This window comes from Melopsittacus undulatus, chromosome 4 (genome assembly GCF_012275295.1).
Source record: "Melopsittacus undulatus isolate bMelUnd1 chromosome 4, bMelUnd1.mat.Z, whole genome shotgun sequence".
Lineage (NCBI taxonomy): Eukaryota > Metazoa > Chordata > Aves > Psittaciformes > Psittaculidae > Melopsittacus > Melopsittacus undulatus.
Window position 1 is genome coordinate 17,321,725 of NC_047530.1, and position 14,627 is coordinate 17,336,351.

The 14,627-nt window shown below is 48.2% G+C and overlaps 1 protein-coding gene across 3 annotated transcripts in view; it reads left to right on the forward strand.

Annotated features, from left to right (window-relative positions):
- DAAM1 (dishevelled associated activator of morphogenesis 1) overlaps positions 1-14,627 on the forward strand; it is a 97,873-nt gene that overhangs the window by 77,534 nt on the left and 5,712 nt on the right. For all 3 annotated transcript variants that reach the window (XM_031049342.2, XM_031049343.2, XM_031049344.2), the window contains exons 18-24: positions 3,720-3,804; positions 4,583-4,689; positions 9,859-9,947; positions 10,189-10,357; positions 11,131-11,238; positions 13,355-13,415; positions 14,067-14,198. In XM_031049342.2, coding sequence (XP_030905202.1) covers positions 3,720-3,804; positions 4,583-4,689; positions 9,859-9,947; positions 10,189-10,357; positions 11,131-11,238; positions 13,355-13,415; positions 14,067-14,198 — 751 coding nt within the window. The remainder of the gene's footprint in view (positions 1-3,719; positions 3,805-4,582; positions 4,690-9,858; positions 9,948-10,188; positions 10,358-11,130; positions 11,239-13,354; positions 13,416-14,066; positions 14,199-14,627) is intronic.

Below are 14,627 nucleotides of genomic sequence, written 5' to 3' on the forward strand. Positions count from 1 at the left end.
GACCTGCCCTGCAGGATGGTCCCCAGGACTCTCATATAGCTTTTCCCAGGCATCTCCCATAGCAATGGGGCCCTGTGCAGACGAGTGGCTCCGGGGAAGCAGCAGCTTGTGTGAGCCACTTTGGGGGTGCTTCTGGGGTTTGTCGCATACTGCTCCTGGGGATGAGTGGGAAAAGGAGACAGCTAGGCAGGGCATTTCCCTAGCACTGCAGCAGCAGCCAAATCTACTCCTTCCTCCACTTCTGCAAGGGACCACCATCCAGTTTGTCACCAAAATCCCTTTGGGTGATTTACTCTTGATGCTAAGCATCTAAAGGGAAGGGCAGTGTGGGGATGAAGCTGAAGCATCCTGCTGGTGGGCTCAGTCCAGTCCCTACATCTCCAGCAGACTGCATGTGCCCTCAGGCAAACCTTTCATCTCTGCCTGCCCAGCTGCCCATCCCTAAGCTGGGCAGAGCAGCGAGTCCCTGGTCCCAGTGTTGCTGAGGGACTAGTTTTGCAGAGCAGCTTGCTGCAGCTGGGATGCTGCTCCCCAGCCTCTGTTGCAAAGCCACCGTGGGGATGAGCTGACTTTCACATGTGAAAGGACCTGCAAGCTTGGCTCCTGATTTAGCCCAGACGTTTGTAAGCTCACCAGGCATTGTCTGGCTTGCAGCGTGGAAAGATTACGGCCAGTGAAATACTTTATCTCTCTCTGTAGATTTATTTTTTTGCCCGTTTCCCTTGCTTTGGGAGAAATTACTGCACAGTGAGATCACTGGATTTTCCTCCGGCTTGCAATGCAGCACAAGAATATTTTTAACACTTTCTTTTTTCTTCCTGTTTCTGGAGAATGCTCTGGCGATGTCAGTGCATTATCAGATCTTCCTCTATGAACCCACCATATCCTTGATTTCACTTCCTGAGTACATGCCTCTGTTTTAAATATTGTGTCCCGCAAGATGCAAATCAAGCCCTTGCTCCATTGCTTTCTGCCTGTGCTGGCAGTGAACGGCTCGTTTGATTCCTCTGTCTGGCGAGGCAGCATGAAGCATTTTCTCAAGTGAATGTGGCTTTTCAAGAGGGCGCGTCCCTTTCTTGGTGGAATCCATTTTTCCCCTTCACACTTATTACGTCCTCTACGGGATTCTACAAAAGCCGCACAAAATAGCCTTGCGCTTGTCAGGCTGGCGAGCTGTCACGTCGCATCAGTGGGCTGCTGGCTTTAAATCCCTGTGACAGCAAGTCCTGTGACCCCGTTCGTCTCAGACGGCTCACGTTCAACAGCTGCTGCCAACAATGATAATTATTGTGGTTATAGATAAGCTTCTAGCTTTCACTGGCCCCTTTCCCATCAAATTGTCTGAGAAGTTGTTTTCTTCTGGCGCCCTGCACTTGCTCTCTGTGAATGCAGGGGCAGGCTCTTGTTCTTGGCACTGGGTTGTAATGATTCCTGGGAAAAGTTTTTTCAGCCTCTCTTTTAAAATACGTTTTATTGCTGACTTTACTTTTAGTGAGTGAGGCTTACAAAAGTCACCCTCGTCTTTCACCACCTTTCTGAAGACGATCACAGTAAAGCATGTGCTTTAGGTGTTCACTTTGGATGAGGGGTAGCTGCCCACCCACCCCCTTCTCCCAAGAGCATCTGTGCCTCCTATGGATCCCCCAAAATGTCTGAACACAGGCAGTGTCTGTTTTTCATTGGGGTGGCGACCGGTGTGACATTTATTGGCAGTCTGTGCTCTTGTGTCACTGCTTGGGTGTCAAAAGAGTAGTCCTGCAACTTCATATCCCACTGCAGGTCATGTCCATCCTTGGGCACTGCCTTTGTACAGGACCGGTAGGGTGTCATCACAGCAAGCAGCAGAGGGGCATTTTCCACAGGTCCTGGTTTTGCTCCTTGTACAGCATCCCTTAGTGGTTGTCCTGGCTCCTGCTCAGCACACTGTGAGCTTCCTGCCTGAGGTGAAATTTTAACTCCTCGTTTTGCAGACGATCTCTTGGGATCTTCCTCAAGCAGGAGGTGAGAGAGGACCCAGGTATAGGATGAGAAACATGGACTCACAAAGAGCAAATACGTACTTGCCAGGTCTGGAAGATCCACCTGCCATGGTAGAACTAATCCTTCACTTCCAGTCTTGAACAAAAGATTTCAAAACAAACCAAGCCCTGGCTATCCTGCTCTTAAAGACCAGCACCCTTCCTTTCCAATCCTAACTATTCTATGATTCCTGCCTTAGCTTCATCTTCCAAAAGCTAGCTTGGTGGTCTCAGTCTAATCCCTGAAAAGAAGCCAGGGTGAAAAATACCTCCCTTGTTTAATTACTTAGTGATCAAGTCATCTCCCAGTCTTCTTTTTGATCTGCTGATCAGGTTGACTTCCAAGGTCTCACATCCCACTGTAGGGTGTGTTTCTGGTTTCAGCTCATTCCTTTGAGCCACATCCAGTGTTTCAGCATCTCTTGGCAGCACTGATTGCCAAGACTGGGGCTGTGGGTTTCCTCAAAGCCCACAGACAAGTCTTCTCAACTGTGCAGCTCTTCCCTGCCTGCAAGTACAGGGGATTTTGTTCTTAAACTGTATCTGTTGCAATGGCTTTAACCATCACTGCAAGCTGGGCAAGGAATAGGATGTTGGCAGCAGTTTCTGGGCTTTCCCTCTTTTACATTTAGATTATTTTATGAACCGCAATGCATTCATAAAATGTGAATTAAAATATGTGTGGTTTTACAATCAAAGTCTTTGCAGGGAGCAGTCACAGGGAGTGCTGCAGACATATTAAACTCTAATTAACTGCTTTTCTAGCCCAGGAATTGCTGAGGGCATCTTTCTATCTATCTATTGCCTCAGCTTGGTTCAGGCAGCTGTCAAATAAACCGCTGCCAGTGAAGACCAGACTGGTGTTGCTTGCTGGGATACAGTGGTCTGTGGTTTTAGAAACCTCAAATTTGAGGCTACGTCTTCAATTCCTATTACGTCAAGTAGAGGAGAAGCAAGGTAGAGGAGAGGCTGGTTTCCAGCCTGTTAACACTTCCAAGCACACTGAATCCCTGCCCCTCAAAAAAAAAGAGAAAATAATCTGGATGGCTTCCTGGGATGCTGAGCATCTGCTTCCCCAGATTTTGGATTTCTTACCCTGTTTTCCTAGAGGGAGACTCCAGTCAGAGGTGGCTGTGACGGGTGGGAGAAGCAATGTTCAAATCCAATAAAAGCATCATAAATTTGCCACGTTTTCTTTAGGGGTTGTGGCAGTGGGTTGAGGGGCAGTGCTGAGCTGCTCTCCTGAGCCCAGGCTGTGCTGTGCTGCTGACAGGGAGTGTGACCCTTGCTGGCCCTGTGGCCTTTGGGGATGCTGGCACTGCAGGAGCAGTATCACTGGGCAAGAGTTACATATAAGTTATGTATTTTTAATATGTGATAATATACTACTTACAATACTTACATGACAGTATAAAACAGGGGATAGCAGCTGTGGTGTGGGGAGAGGGAACTGGCCAGTGGCATTTGACACACACCCCCCACCCCGTTTGCAGCATGGCCAGGGCTGTTCTGTGCTGTGCCTTGCGCAGTCCTACGACATTTCTCACATGTCCTTCTTTGTAAGACACTTTATAGTGTTACTGTGTTCTCCTCCTGGCTGGGAATTAAGCTGTTTGTGTTGCATGGGTGTGTAATGAAATGCTCCTGAATGTTGCCCAATGGCTGTGCTGGGAATAACTCTCCTTCCCCTCCATCTCCCAGGCTGAAACTCTCAAATGAGGAGATCAAACGAGCAATTTTGACAATGGACGAGCAGGAGGACCTCCCAAAAGACATGCTGGAGCAGGTGAGCAGTGTGTCTTGTGCTCCTCCATAGTTGCTTCATGTTAAGACCACACTGTGCAAGGCTCTCAGGACCAGACCACAGCTTTAATAAGTCTGTCAGGGCCCCAGATTGTTTAACAACTTCATGTTGAAAAAACACCCAAGAGGGCTGGAGCAGCAGAAAAGCAGTTTGCAGCATTGGCACTGGGAGCAGCATGGCCTCCCATGTGCCATGCCTCTACCCTGGATCTGTCCTGGGACCCCAAGACTGGGCCAGTTGCCCATTTTGTGGCTGCAGCTTGAAGTTTGTGCTCAGTGGGGGATCATTTTTGAAAGCTTGTTCAGCATTTGTGCAGTCCTCAAAAAGCGAATCCCGTTGTTCAGCCACTCTGAATCCCTTTGGAAGCATATTTTGCACTGGTCCTTAAAGCTCAGCTGAGAATTGCACTTTCAGAAGAGAAGTAGGAAGATTCATTGCACAAAATTTTCGTCTGCAAATAGGTAGAATTGCAGCAAATCAAAGTCCTCTGGTAGAGCTGATGTCGAAACCTCCTTGGAACAGATGTAGTACATCTGTTATAAAACCAGAGCGATGGCAGGGCAGAAGCAAGAGACACTAATGTGATGGAGTAGTGGGAGGAAAGTCACACGAACAGCAAAAACACTTATTTCAGAAGTGCCTTGGGTTCTCTGTCTATACATGCGGAAAAGGTAGTAAATTCAAGCATATAAATTACCATTTTGCTCCTGAAAAACTCTGCCTGGACCTCTTGTCCACCAATGTGCTTTCCCTTGTTTAGCTCCTGAAGTTTGTTCCTGAAAAGGGTGATGTTGACCTGCTGGAAGAGCATAAGCACGAGCTGGACCGCATGGCCAAGGCTGACCGGTTCCTCTTCGAAATGAGCAGGTTAGTGGCCCAGGGAACGTGTGTTTTGGGCAGTGGCTGTACAGACTGGTTATGAGGTGGCTGTTTCAAGGAGCCTGGTTGGGAAAGTAAGTAAGTAAGCTTACGAGAAAGAAACTCGTAAGAAAAGAGTAGGCCAAATGGACAAGAGAGCAAGCAAGCTGCTCCCGCCCATAAGGATTGCCCATGATTCTCCTAAATGAGGGTTGTGCCCCCCAGACAAGGATCAGCTGGACAGAGCAGGATGGAGGGATGGGGACAAGGATCCTCTGAGAGAGGTGTTGGCTCCCCAGTTTATGTCCCAACACATTTCACCTCTCATCTGGGGACAAAAGCTCAATGGCACAACTGTGTGAAAGACTGCATCATCTGCATCATAACCCAGGTGGAAAGTGCTGTTTGAATGATAACACGATGCTCCTTTCTCCTTTATATCCTAATGAATACTCAAGAATGATATATGTAAATTTTGCCCTGCTGTATAGATGAGTCCCACTCCTCATCTTAGGAACATCTCATCCCTGGGGCTCCTGAGAATATATAAGTTGGAAAGGAAATGTCATTTCTTCCTGCTCCTGGTAGAAATCATTTAAGGCTTAGAAGTCTTCAGGGATGAATAACCTTATCTTTTGCGTGCACATCCTCTAGAGGTGCTGGTTTAAGATCTTGAAGCTCCTTATTTAAATCCAAACGAGTATTGAGCTCTTCGAATTGCTTAGCTGAACTTCAAGGAAGTCAATTGTTCACAAAGTCAGTGAGTTTTATGATCCGAGACTGTACTGGGAGGTCAAAAATAGAAATGCTCCTGTCTTTTCTGAGAAATGCACCAATGAGCACTGGGGCTATGGACTGTAGTTGCTGAGTGTCAGAGCCAGGCAGGATGGAGCTGTGAAGTTCAGACCTGAGCCCTTGGGGCTGGAAGATGCTCAGAATTAGCTTTTCTATCACAGGTCACCTTTCTTCTTCACAGTCTCCTGCCCAAATGTTGCTCCCATGCCTTCATCTTTTGGAAAGCACAATGTGCTAATGCAAATATTTTCCTTGATTTCCAGCATGGCTTTTTAGTTTGTCCTGTGGTCTGTAACTAAGTGTGATGTTTTTGTCACTTCTGATTAGTACAGTGAGTGTAAGTCCATGGCCTTGTCTGTGAGCACGTATCCTGTGGGTCCTTGGTCTAAATGACTTAGATCAGACTGCCATTTGTGTATGAGATCTTGTTCATCCAAAATACAGCTGGTGTGAACAGAGCTATCCCTAACTTGCCCAGGAAGGGGCTGGATTGGACTCTGTTGGTGACTTTCCAGCCCAGGACATCATTCTGAGCATGTGAAGGTCAAATTTCATTAGTGCTGTTAGTTGGGAGAGAGACTGTGAAATTGCACCCTGCCTTCCCTGAGATGGGCCCAACAGGCACAGGACACATGATACAGAGGATTCCCTGTCTGCTGTCTACCTGGCTGAACACAGTGACTTAAGGGGTAGGGGGTGATGGCAATAGGGTCCTGCCAATCACAGCAGGCAAACCTCCTCTGTGATTACCCCACATTCGCTTGTGCCCTTGTGTGACTGGTGTAAGGCTCTAAGTAGAGCCCCACACCTCTAGGTTGAAGGTGTTGCAAGGGTTATGTCAACCTACACCTTGCTTCAAAACCACTTCCACAAAATAAAAAAGGTCATTGTCATAGAAAACTCTTCTGTGGGGAATGGAAGGTACAGTACACCAGCCTGATCCACTTATTAGGGGAGTCTGCTGCCTGTAGGCAGTGATGAAGTTGCAACAAGAAGTCTAAGGGTGATCAAGAGAAACTTTGAGGCCTTGGGACAGCTGGTTTAGGGATCAGGAGCACAAGTAGTGTTTTCCTTTATCCTTCCAGTTACAGGGAATGATGAGGGAAGAAACAAAAGAGCCAGAAGATCAATACCTGGGCCCAGGCCTGGTGTAACCACCAGAATTTTGGGGGTTTTGATCATGATCATGTTTACACAACACTAGGCCTGCTGATGACACACAGGGTACACCTGTCCCAAAGGGTAAAAGGATCTCTGCACAGGAGTTACCATGGCTCATTGAAAGAGCTATAAACTAGATTTGAAGGGGGACAAGGATAAAACCAAGCTCACTAGACATAAGCCTTAGTGCAGCACATGGATGTTTGAGTGACAGTGCGCTAGTGAGGTCCTTCAGTCTGATGACTTAGTGGAGGCAGGGGATGGAGATCCATGTGGCAGCAAAGATGCAAGAGTTATTGATGTGTTAGAAACCACGCAAGCACCTGAGAATGGTCGTGTAGGGATTAGGCCTTATCCCCCCAGAAAGGTGGCAGGATAAATAGCCCAACTGAAATGCATCTACACCAATGCACACAGCATGAACAACATACAGGAGGAGCTGGAAGCCATTGTGCAGCAGAAAACCTATGACATAGTTGCCATCATGGTAACATGGTGGGATGATTTGCACAACTGGAGTGCTGCAGTGGGGTAGCTATACAGCCTTCAGAAGGGACAGGCAAAGACAGAGAGGAGGTGGGGTTTTGACTGTCTAGAGCTTAATGTTGATGATGGTAGGGTTGAGGTTTTGTGGGTAAGAATCAGGGTGAAGGCCAACAAGGCAGATATCATGCTGGGATTCTGTTAAGACCACCCAGCCAGAATGAAGAGTCTGACAAAATATTGTATAACGAGCTGGGAGAAGTCTCACGATCACTGGCCTTTGTCTCCTGGGGGACTTCAACTTACCAGATGTCTGCTGGAAATACAATGCAGGAGAGAGAAAAACAGTCTCAGAGGTTCTTGGAGTGTGTAGAAGATAACCTCCTGACCCAGCTGGTGAGCGAGCCCACTAGGGAAGGCACCTCACTGGACCTGTGAGAAGGACTTGTGCGTGATGTGATGGTTGGAGGGAGTCTTGATCACAGTGATCAAGGAATGGTAGAATTTTCAGTTCTCAGAGAAGTAAGGAGACAGGGTCAGCAGAACTGCTACCTTTGACTTCTGAGGGGCAGACTTTGGCCTGTTTAGGAGCCTGATTGACAAAATCCCTTGGGATGCAGTCCTGAAGGGCAAAGGAGTCCAGAAAGGCTGGACATTCTTCAAGAAGGAAATCAGGCCATCCCCATGTGCTAAAAGACAAGCCAGTGGGGAAGAAGGCTGGCTTGGCTGAACAGAGCTTTGGCTGGAACTTGGGAAAAAAAGGATTGCTTATGACCTTTGGAAGAAGGGGCAGGCAACTTAGGAGCACTACAGGGATGTTGTGAGGCTATGCTGGGAGAAAATCATAAGGGCCAAAGCCCAGCTAGAACTTAATCTAGCTACTGCTATAAAAGACAGTAAAGAATGTTTCTATAAATATACAAGGAACAAAAGGAGGACTAAGGAGAATATCCATGTTTATTTAATATGGTGGGAACTTAGTGACAAAGGATTAGGAAAAGCCTCAGGTACTTAATGCTTTTTTTGCCTCAGTCTTTGATAGTAAGGCCAGTTGTTCTCAGGGTACACTGCCCCTGAGCTTGAAGACAAGGACGGGAAGCAGAATGAAGTTCCCATGATCCAAGGGGAAATAGTCAGCACCTGCTACATCACTGAGACACACACAAGTCTATGGGGTTGGACGGGATCCATCCAGGGTACTGAAGGAGCTGGCGGAAGTGCTCACTGAGCCACTTTCAATCATTTATCAGCAGTCCTGGCTGACAGGGGAAATCACAGTTGACTGGAAGTGAGCAAATGCGATGCCCACCTACATGAAGGGCTGGAAGGAGTATCTGAGGAGCTACAGACCTATCAGCCTGACCTCAGTGCTGGGGAATGTTATGGAGCAGATCATCCTGAGTGCCATCATGTGGCATGTACAGGGCAACCAAGCAATCAGGCCCAGTCAGCATGGGTTTATAAAGCCAGGTCCAGCCTGACTAACCTGATGTCAATGTGATCTGCTTAGTGGATAATGGAAAGGCTGTGCATGTTTTTTACCTAGACTTTGACACCGTTTCCCACAACATTCTCCTGGAGAAACTGACTGTTCAGGGCTTGAATGGGTGTATTCTTCAGTGGGTAAAACTTACTGGATGGCCAAACCCAAAGAGTGGTTGTGAATGAAGTTAAATCCTGTTGTCAGCTGATCACAAATGGTGTTCCTCAGGGCTCTGGACTGGGGCCAGTTCTGTTATCAATGAGCTGCATGAGGGGATCCAGAGCAGCCTTGGTAAGTTTGCAGATGATACCAAGTTGGGTGGGAGCATTGATCTGCTTGTGGGTGAACAGGCTGGATCCATGGGCTGTGGCCAGTGGTAAGAGGTTCAACAAGGCAAAGTGCCGGGTCCTGAACATGGGTCACAACAAGCCTATCCAAAGTACAGGCTTGGGGAGGAGTGGCTGGAAAGCTGCTTGGCAGAAAAAGACCTGAGAGTGCTGACTGATGGAGCTGAACATGAACCAGCTTGTGCCCAGGCCACAGCCAATGGCTTGCTGGTCTGTATCAGAAGTAGCCAGCAGGGCCAGGGCAGTGATCATCCCCCTGTACTTGGCACTGGTGAGGCTGCACCTTGAATCCTGTGTTCAGTTCTGGGCCCCTCACTACAAGAGAGACATTGAGGTGCTGGAGCAGGTCCAAAGAAGAAGAGCAAAGTTGATGAAAGGTCTAGAGCACAAGTGTTATAAGGAGCAGCTGAGGGAATGCTTAGGTATATGGCTTAGTCGTGGACTTGGCAGTGTTCGGTTAATAGTTGGACTTGATGATCTTAAAAGGTCTTTTCCAACCTAAACAATTCTATGATTCTATAGTGGGCCTGTGTGCAGCTGCGTCACAAAGCCATTGGGAGCCCAGACTTCATCAGCATCTTTGCTAGGGAGTGTTTGTAAAAGAACTGTTTGTTTTATGTATGTTTGTATTTTATAGCAATAGGGTGTAAAAATGCACTTGTTGAACCTGTTGAATTAAGGATAAATTTAAGGATATGCTTAAGAGCCCACCTCAGTCCACCCCAAGACAGCTGTAGCTTCAGCTTTCATTTTTTCCCATCCCAGCATAGTTTCAGGGAGAATTACGGTCATCATTTTTTTAATCACTGTGGCTCAAGCATCCTTTGTAAGCACAGCTGTCAGCAGCAGAGCAACTGAGCTGTGCTTGGAGCAAGCAAAGCTCAACCTGCACCTCTTTTCTTCCTGCAGGATAAACCATTATCAGCAAAGGCTGCAGTCACTCTACTTCAAGAAGAAGTTTGCAGAGAGAGTTGCAGAAGTGAAACCCAAGGTGGAAGGCAAGTGGCCAGACCTGCTGATGGGCTCTTTTGCCAGCACAGGAAATGCTCATATTATAGAAAGAGCAATCCTTTATGCAAGGGCAAGCCTGGTCTGTGTGGAGGTTGCAGTTACACAGGGGAAGGAAGGGAATTGGTGGTCACTCTTTGGCCATGAGGACACTGAAGGGGCTGCTGCAAGACAAGGGGGGCAGTGTGCTTTAATGGCAGGGGCTAATGTCCCGCACTTCTCCTCTTTCAGCCATCCGTGCCGGCTCCAAGGCAGTGCTGCAGAGCAGTAGCCTCCAGCAGCTGCTGGAGGTGGTTCTGGCCTTTGGGAACTATATGAACAAGGGCCAGAGGGGCAATGCCTTTGGGTTCAAGATCTCCAGCCTCAACAAGATTGCGGATACCAAGTCCAGCATTGACAAGTGAGTAGCTCCTGCCCATATCTTTGGTAGCATCTGTGGGACCCAGGGATGCTGCGGGGACAGAAGGGCCACCAGTGTTGCCTCTGGGATGTGGGAGGTGGGAGTCTTCCCCTCCCTCCTCCTGCCCTATCTGGCACATCCAATGATCCAAGTGTCCATTTTTTGAGCAGGACAGATTCAGAGGGAACCCAAGCTGCAGATCAGCATACGGATTGATGGGGCTTTCTCTCCTGAGCTGGCTAAATGGCAGCCAAGGCTGATTAGGAGGATCATCCTCTAAATGCTTTTTTTCCCCTTTGAGAAGCCAAGAGCCATCATGCTGTGGCACAGTGGATGCAGGAGGGGTTCCAGGGGCTCCTCCCCATGGGAATCCCATCTGCAGCGCCCATCCCCCAATTTCCCACAGCCATGGCCTGGTTTGCTCTCTCCTGCTGAGACCTCCATGCACAGAGCAAGAGGAGCTGCATCAGATCTCAAACCTGCCTGGTCTCATCCATCAGTAAAAGACTATGGAGGATGGGAGCAGTGATGCTCAAGTCACCTCTCCTGGGTCCCTTCTGTGGAGGGCCCTTGCTTGCAGATACCATGCTTCTCTGCCCTGTGGTTGTACACAGGGCAGACCCATTCCATGTCTCCAGACAGGCAGCAAGCAGTATCCTTGCAGAAACTCCAAAATAGTTCTTTACCAGAGTTGGTATTTATGCAGTATATTTGACTGAGCTCTCAACTCCCTGTGGTGCTGCCATGCTGACCTCACCACTCCTCTCTCCTAGGAACATCACTCTTCTGCACTATCTCATCACTATCGTTGAAAAGAAGTATCCCAAAGTTCTCCGCCTGCACGAGGAGCTGCGAGACATCCCGCAGGCAGCCAAAGTCAAGTAAGCAGAGATTTAAGTGGTGCTTTGGGAGTGCTGGGAACACCTCTCCCCTCATTTCACCCTGCCTTTCCATGTACCCTTTCCTGCTTGCGCTCCTGGCCAGATTCTGGCCGGCAGGCTGGGTTGTGTGCTTGCAGCCACTTTGGTCTGAGAGCAGCACCGGACACAGAACCAAACATCACCTGGTGGCTTTAAATCTCAGCCCTTGCAGCAAAGGCCCGTGAGCCTCCAACCACAGGGGAGGAGAGCTGCTTGGAACAGCCATTTCCTGTTGTTATCTCACCACAGAAGCATTTAATTAATTTCTAATGGTATGTTAAGTAATCCAGGAGGAAGTGGTTGCGGTGTGGCTGCAGATAAAGGGCAGCTGTTTATCTGCGTGTGGCGGGGAGGCTTTGCCGGCAGCACAGGCAGGATCAGGCAGTGGTGTAAGAAGCTCACCTGCCACCAGGTCCTGCCTGGCCCTTGTCTCACCACCAACATAGAGCTTCTGGTGTTTGCAACAAGCTTTTAAACCCTGCCTGCTGCCTCGTGACCTGTGTGGAGCAAGTCTCTTTGCCAACAGAGGCCCACGTTCAGCAAAGCCCTTAAACGCACACTGAATTTTCAAAAGCAGGAGGAATCTGTTGTTGTGCTGCAAACCCCTCAATTATGTGCTGAAGTCCTTCTGAAATCAATGAGTCTCTGTTTTGGTTTTAAAGTTCAGGGGGATCTTACAGGCTTTGCTGCTTCAGGGACCTGAGCAGCAAAGATCACACATTTCTGCAGTCAGCACCTGTTTATGTTAGCTGTGGACGTGAAAAGGGCCTTGAAACTGCACCTTTGTAGAGAGGGGATGGCAAATATGCACAGAGTTTATGGCAGCTCAAGGGTCTTTCAAGTTTCAAAGTGCTCTTGTAGCCATAGTGAATTCCCCGTGGAAGATGTGTAATGTGCAAAGCAAACATCCTTGCATTTAAAATATAAAATAATTATCAGCTATAGGGATTAAATAAAGTGACAGGACAAATCTTGGCATACAAGGAGGAGTGTGTGGCGGCTGCACATGGAGGCATTGGCTGAGAACATGTTTGAGCAGGGCATGCTCCTCGCCGGTGGAGGCTCTGGCTTTCTCATGCTCTGCAGCTGTTGTACAGATACACGTATGGGAAAGAAAACGTCTGCATAGAGGGGTTTTTCCTCCCCCTTAAACTTTATCATTGTGCTCTAAACTGGACACCATATGTAATACTTGGGTTTGGTCCAATCTAGAGTGTAACCAAGAAGTTCCTAAAGCTCTGGAAAACCCTGAATTCCCCCCAGCCCTGCAGCTGTGAAGCAAAATTGCCGCCTCTGTCAATCCCACTGCTAGTAATGAACTGCTGGAGCACAGGGCTCCCAAAACTGCATTTTCCCAGATTAAACCTGCCAGGAATGCTTGCCCTGTGACCCAACATCAGCATTTCCAGAGACCCCAGCCCTAGGACAGACACCCCTGGAAGGACGTCAAGCTTGTGGTCATCAAGTCTTTGTGAGAAAGCTTCTCCTCAGATGCAGTGGTAGAAACCCGTAACCACTTGAACTTGAAGCTCATTAGGGGCTTGAGCTTTGTGTAAACAAAGTCAGCGCCAGATGTGATGATTTATTTTTGTTTCTCTGTATTTGGGTTGTCTCCCTTTATGCAAGGCTCACTGCTAGGAAGGATGCTTTACATGGCATTCACCTAACCTTGGTACCCTGAAAAACTGTCTGCTGTGTGCTGTGACAAGCCTATTTTCTGCTGGCCCTCAAGAGGGAAAGAGAAATCTGTGCCCAGCAAAGCCCTCTCCTGAGCTGTCTGTTTGCTTGGAGAGTCTGGAGGCTACTGAGCTTGCTAAGTCTGTGCAGTCCTCTTGATTCAAAATACACAAAAGTGCTTTGCTTTAAAGCAAGCAACTGCAGCCACTTTCAGATAGGAAGCTGTCCTAACTTAACAGGCTGTCAGCCTGATTTGCTGCTTGAGACACGCTGCTCTACAAATATGACACGATGCATACAGTGCTGGGGTATTTTCAGTAGAAAAACATGGTTTAGTTGGTTGAAAGCAGTAGAATTTGCTGGGGAAGGCTGAAAATTAACATCCTGCCATTTCCAACAGCATGACTGAACTGGAGAAAGAAATAAACACTCTGAGGAGCGGCCTGAGAGCTGTGGAGACTGTAAGTATTACTTTAATCAAATATAGTCCAGCCTGGCTCTGAGCACCTGGGCATCCCTCCTCAGGGAGAAAGGCAAGGGAACTCCCAGCAAAGCTGCTTTTATCTCACATGCTGGAGATCTCTTTGTCTTTCTTCCCTGCACTGCACATGTGCTTGTCCTCCTAGGTCTGTTTTGGCACCAAAGCAACAACTGCGTGTGGTTAGGCACATGCATGGTTTACATCTAATATGCCAAGAGAGGTTAAGTAAGTCTAGTGATGATGCCCATGGAGGAGCTGTGAGGTACAAAGGGGTCTCCCTTTGGCTGTCAAGCTGCAGAGGGCTGGGGCTGAGGCTCGGGAGCTCTCTTGCAACCCAGATGGAGTGGTGGTGGAATGGTGAGGTATATTGAATGATTCACTGTCTTGCTAAATTATGCTGCTTCCACATCTCTCTTTCAGGAGTTGGCCTTAGAAACATACTGTGGGCATGATATTGTAAAACGATGATCTGTAGTCTCATGCATGACAGGAGGGAGCTGTGATGGCAGTGCAGCCAGTATCCATTGCACTGATGCAGGCACACCCAACGGCACTATCAGAGGCCAATGGTATTTGTGTCATTCATCCATCACCCAGGTCCTAACCAGATTTATGTTTTATTTCCCCAAAGGAGCTGGACTTCCAGAAGTCTCAGGTTCAGCAAACAGGTGACAAGTTTGTGTCTGTCGTCAGCCAGTTCATCACGTTAGCCAGCTTCAGCTTCTCGGATGTCGAAGATCTTCTGATGGAAGCAAAAGAGCTGGTAAGGTCACCAGTGTCCTTGAGATCTGGGTAGCATCTGAGCCTTTCCTCCAGCCAACAGGGGAGGGATGGTCCCAGCCTTCTAAGAGCACATGCTGTGTGCTAAAATCTCAGATATCTTCCTCATGAGATCATGTGAGTGTCCTGCTGAGGCCCTGACATGAAAAAGGTGCTAGGCTGCTCTTCATGGTTGGTTTGGAGTGGGTGGGTAGGTTCATCCCTGTCTGTTCCCAGGGCCTTTTTCCTGCTACACAACACAACATGCTAGGGGATTGCAGGTCAGGACAGCACACTGCTTCTGGGGAACAAGATGTGGTGTAGAAATACATGAGAAACCTGTCTATCTTTTGGAAGTGCAAGGCAGGGGATAGCCATGGTATAGTTCTGTCCATCAGAGGAGGAGATAGTAGGTCGTTTGCAAGGATCTGAG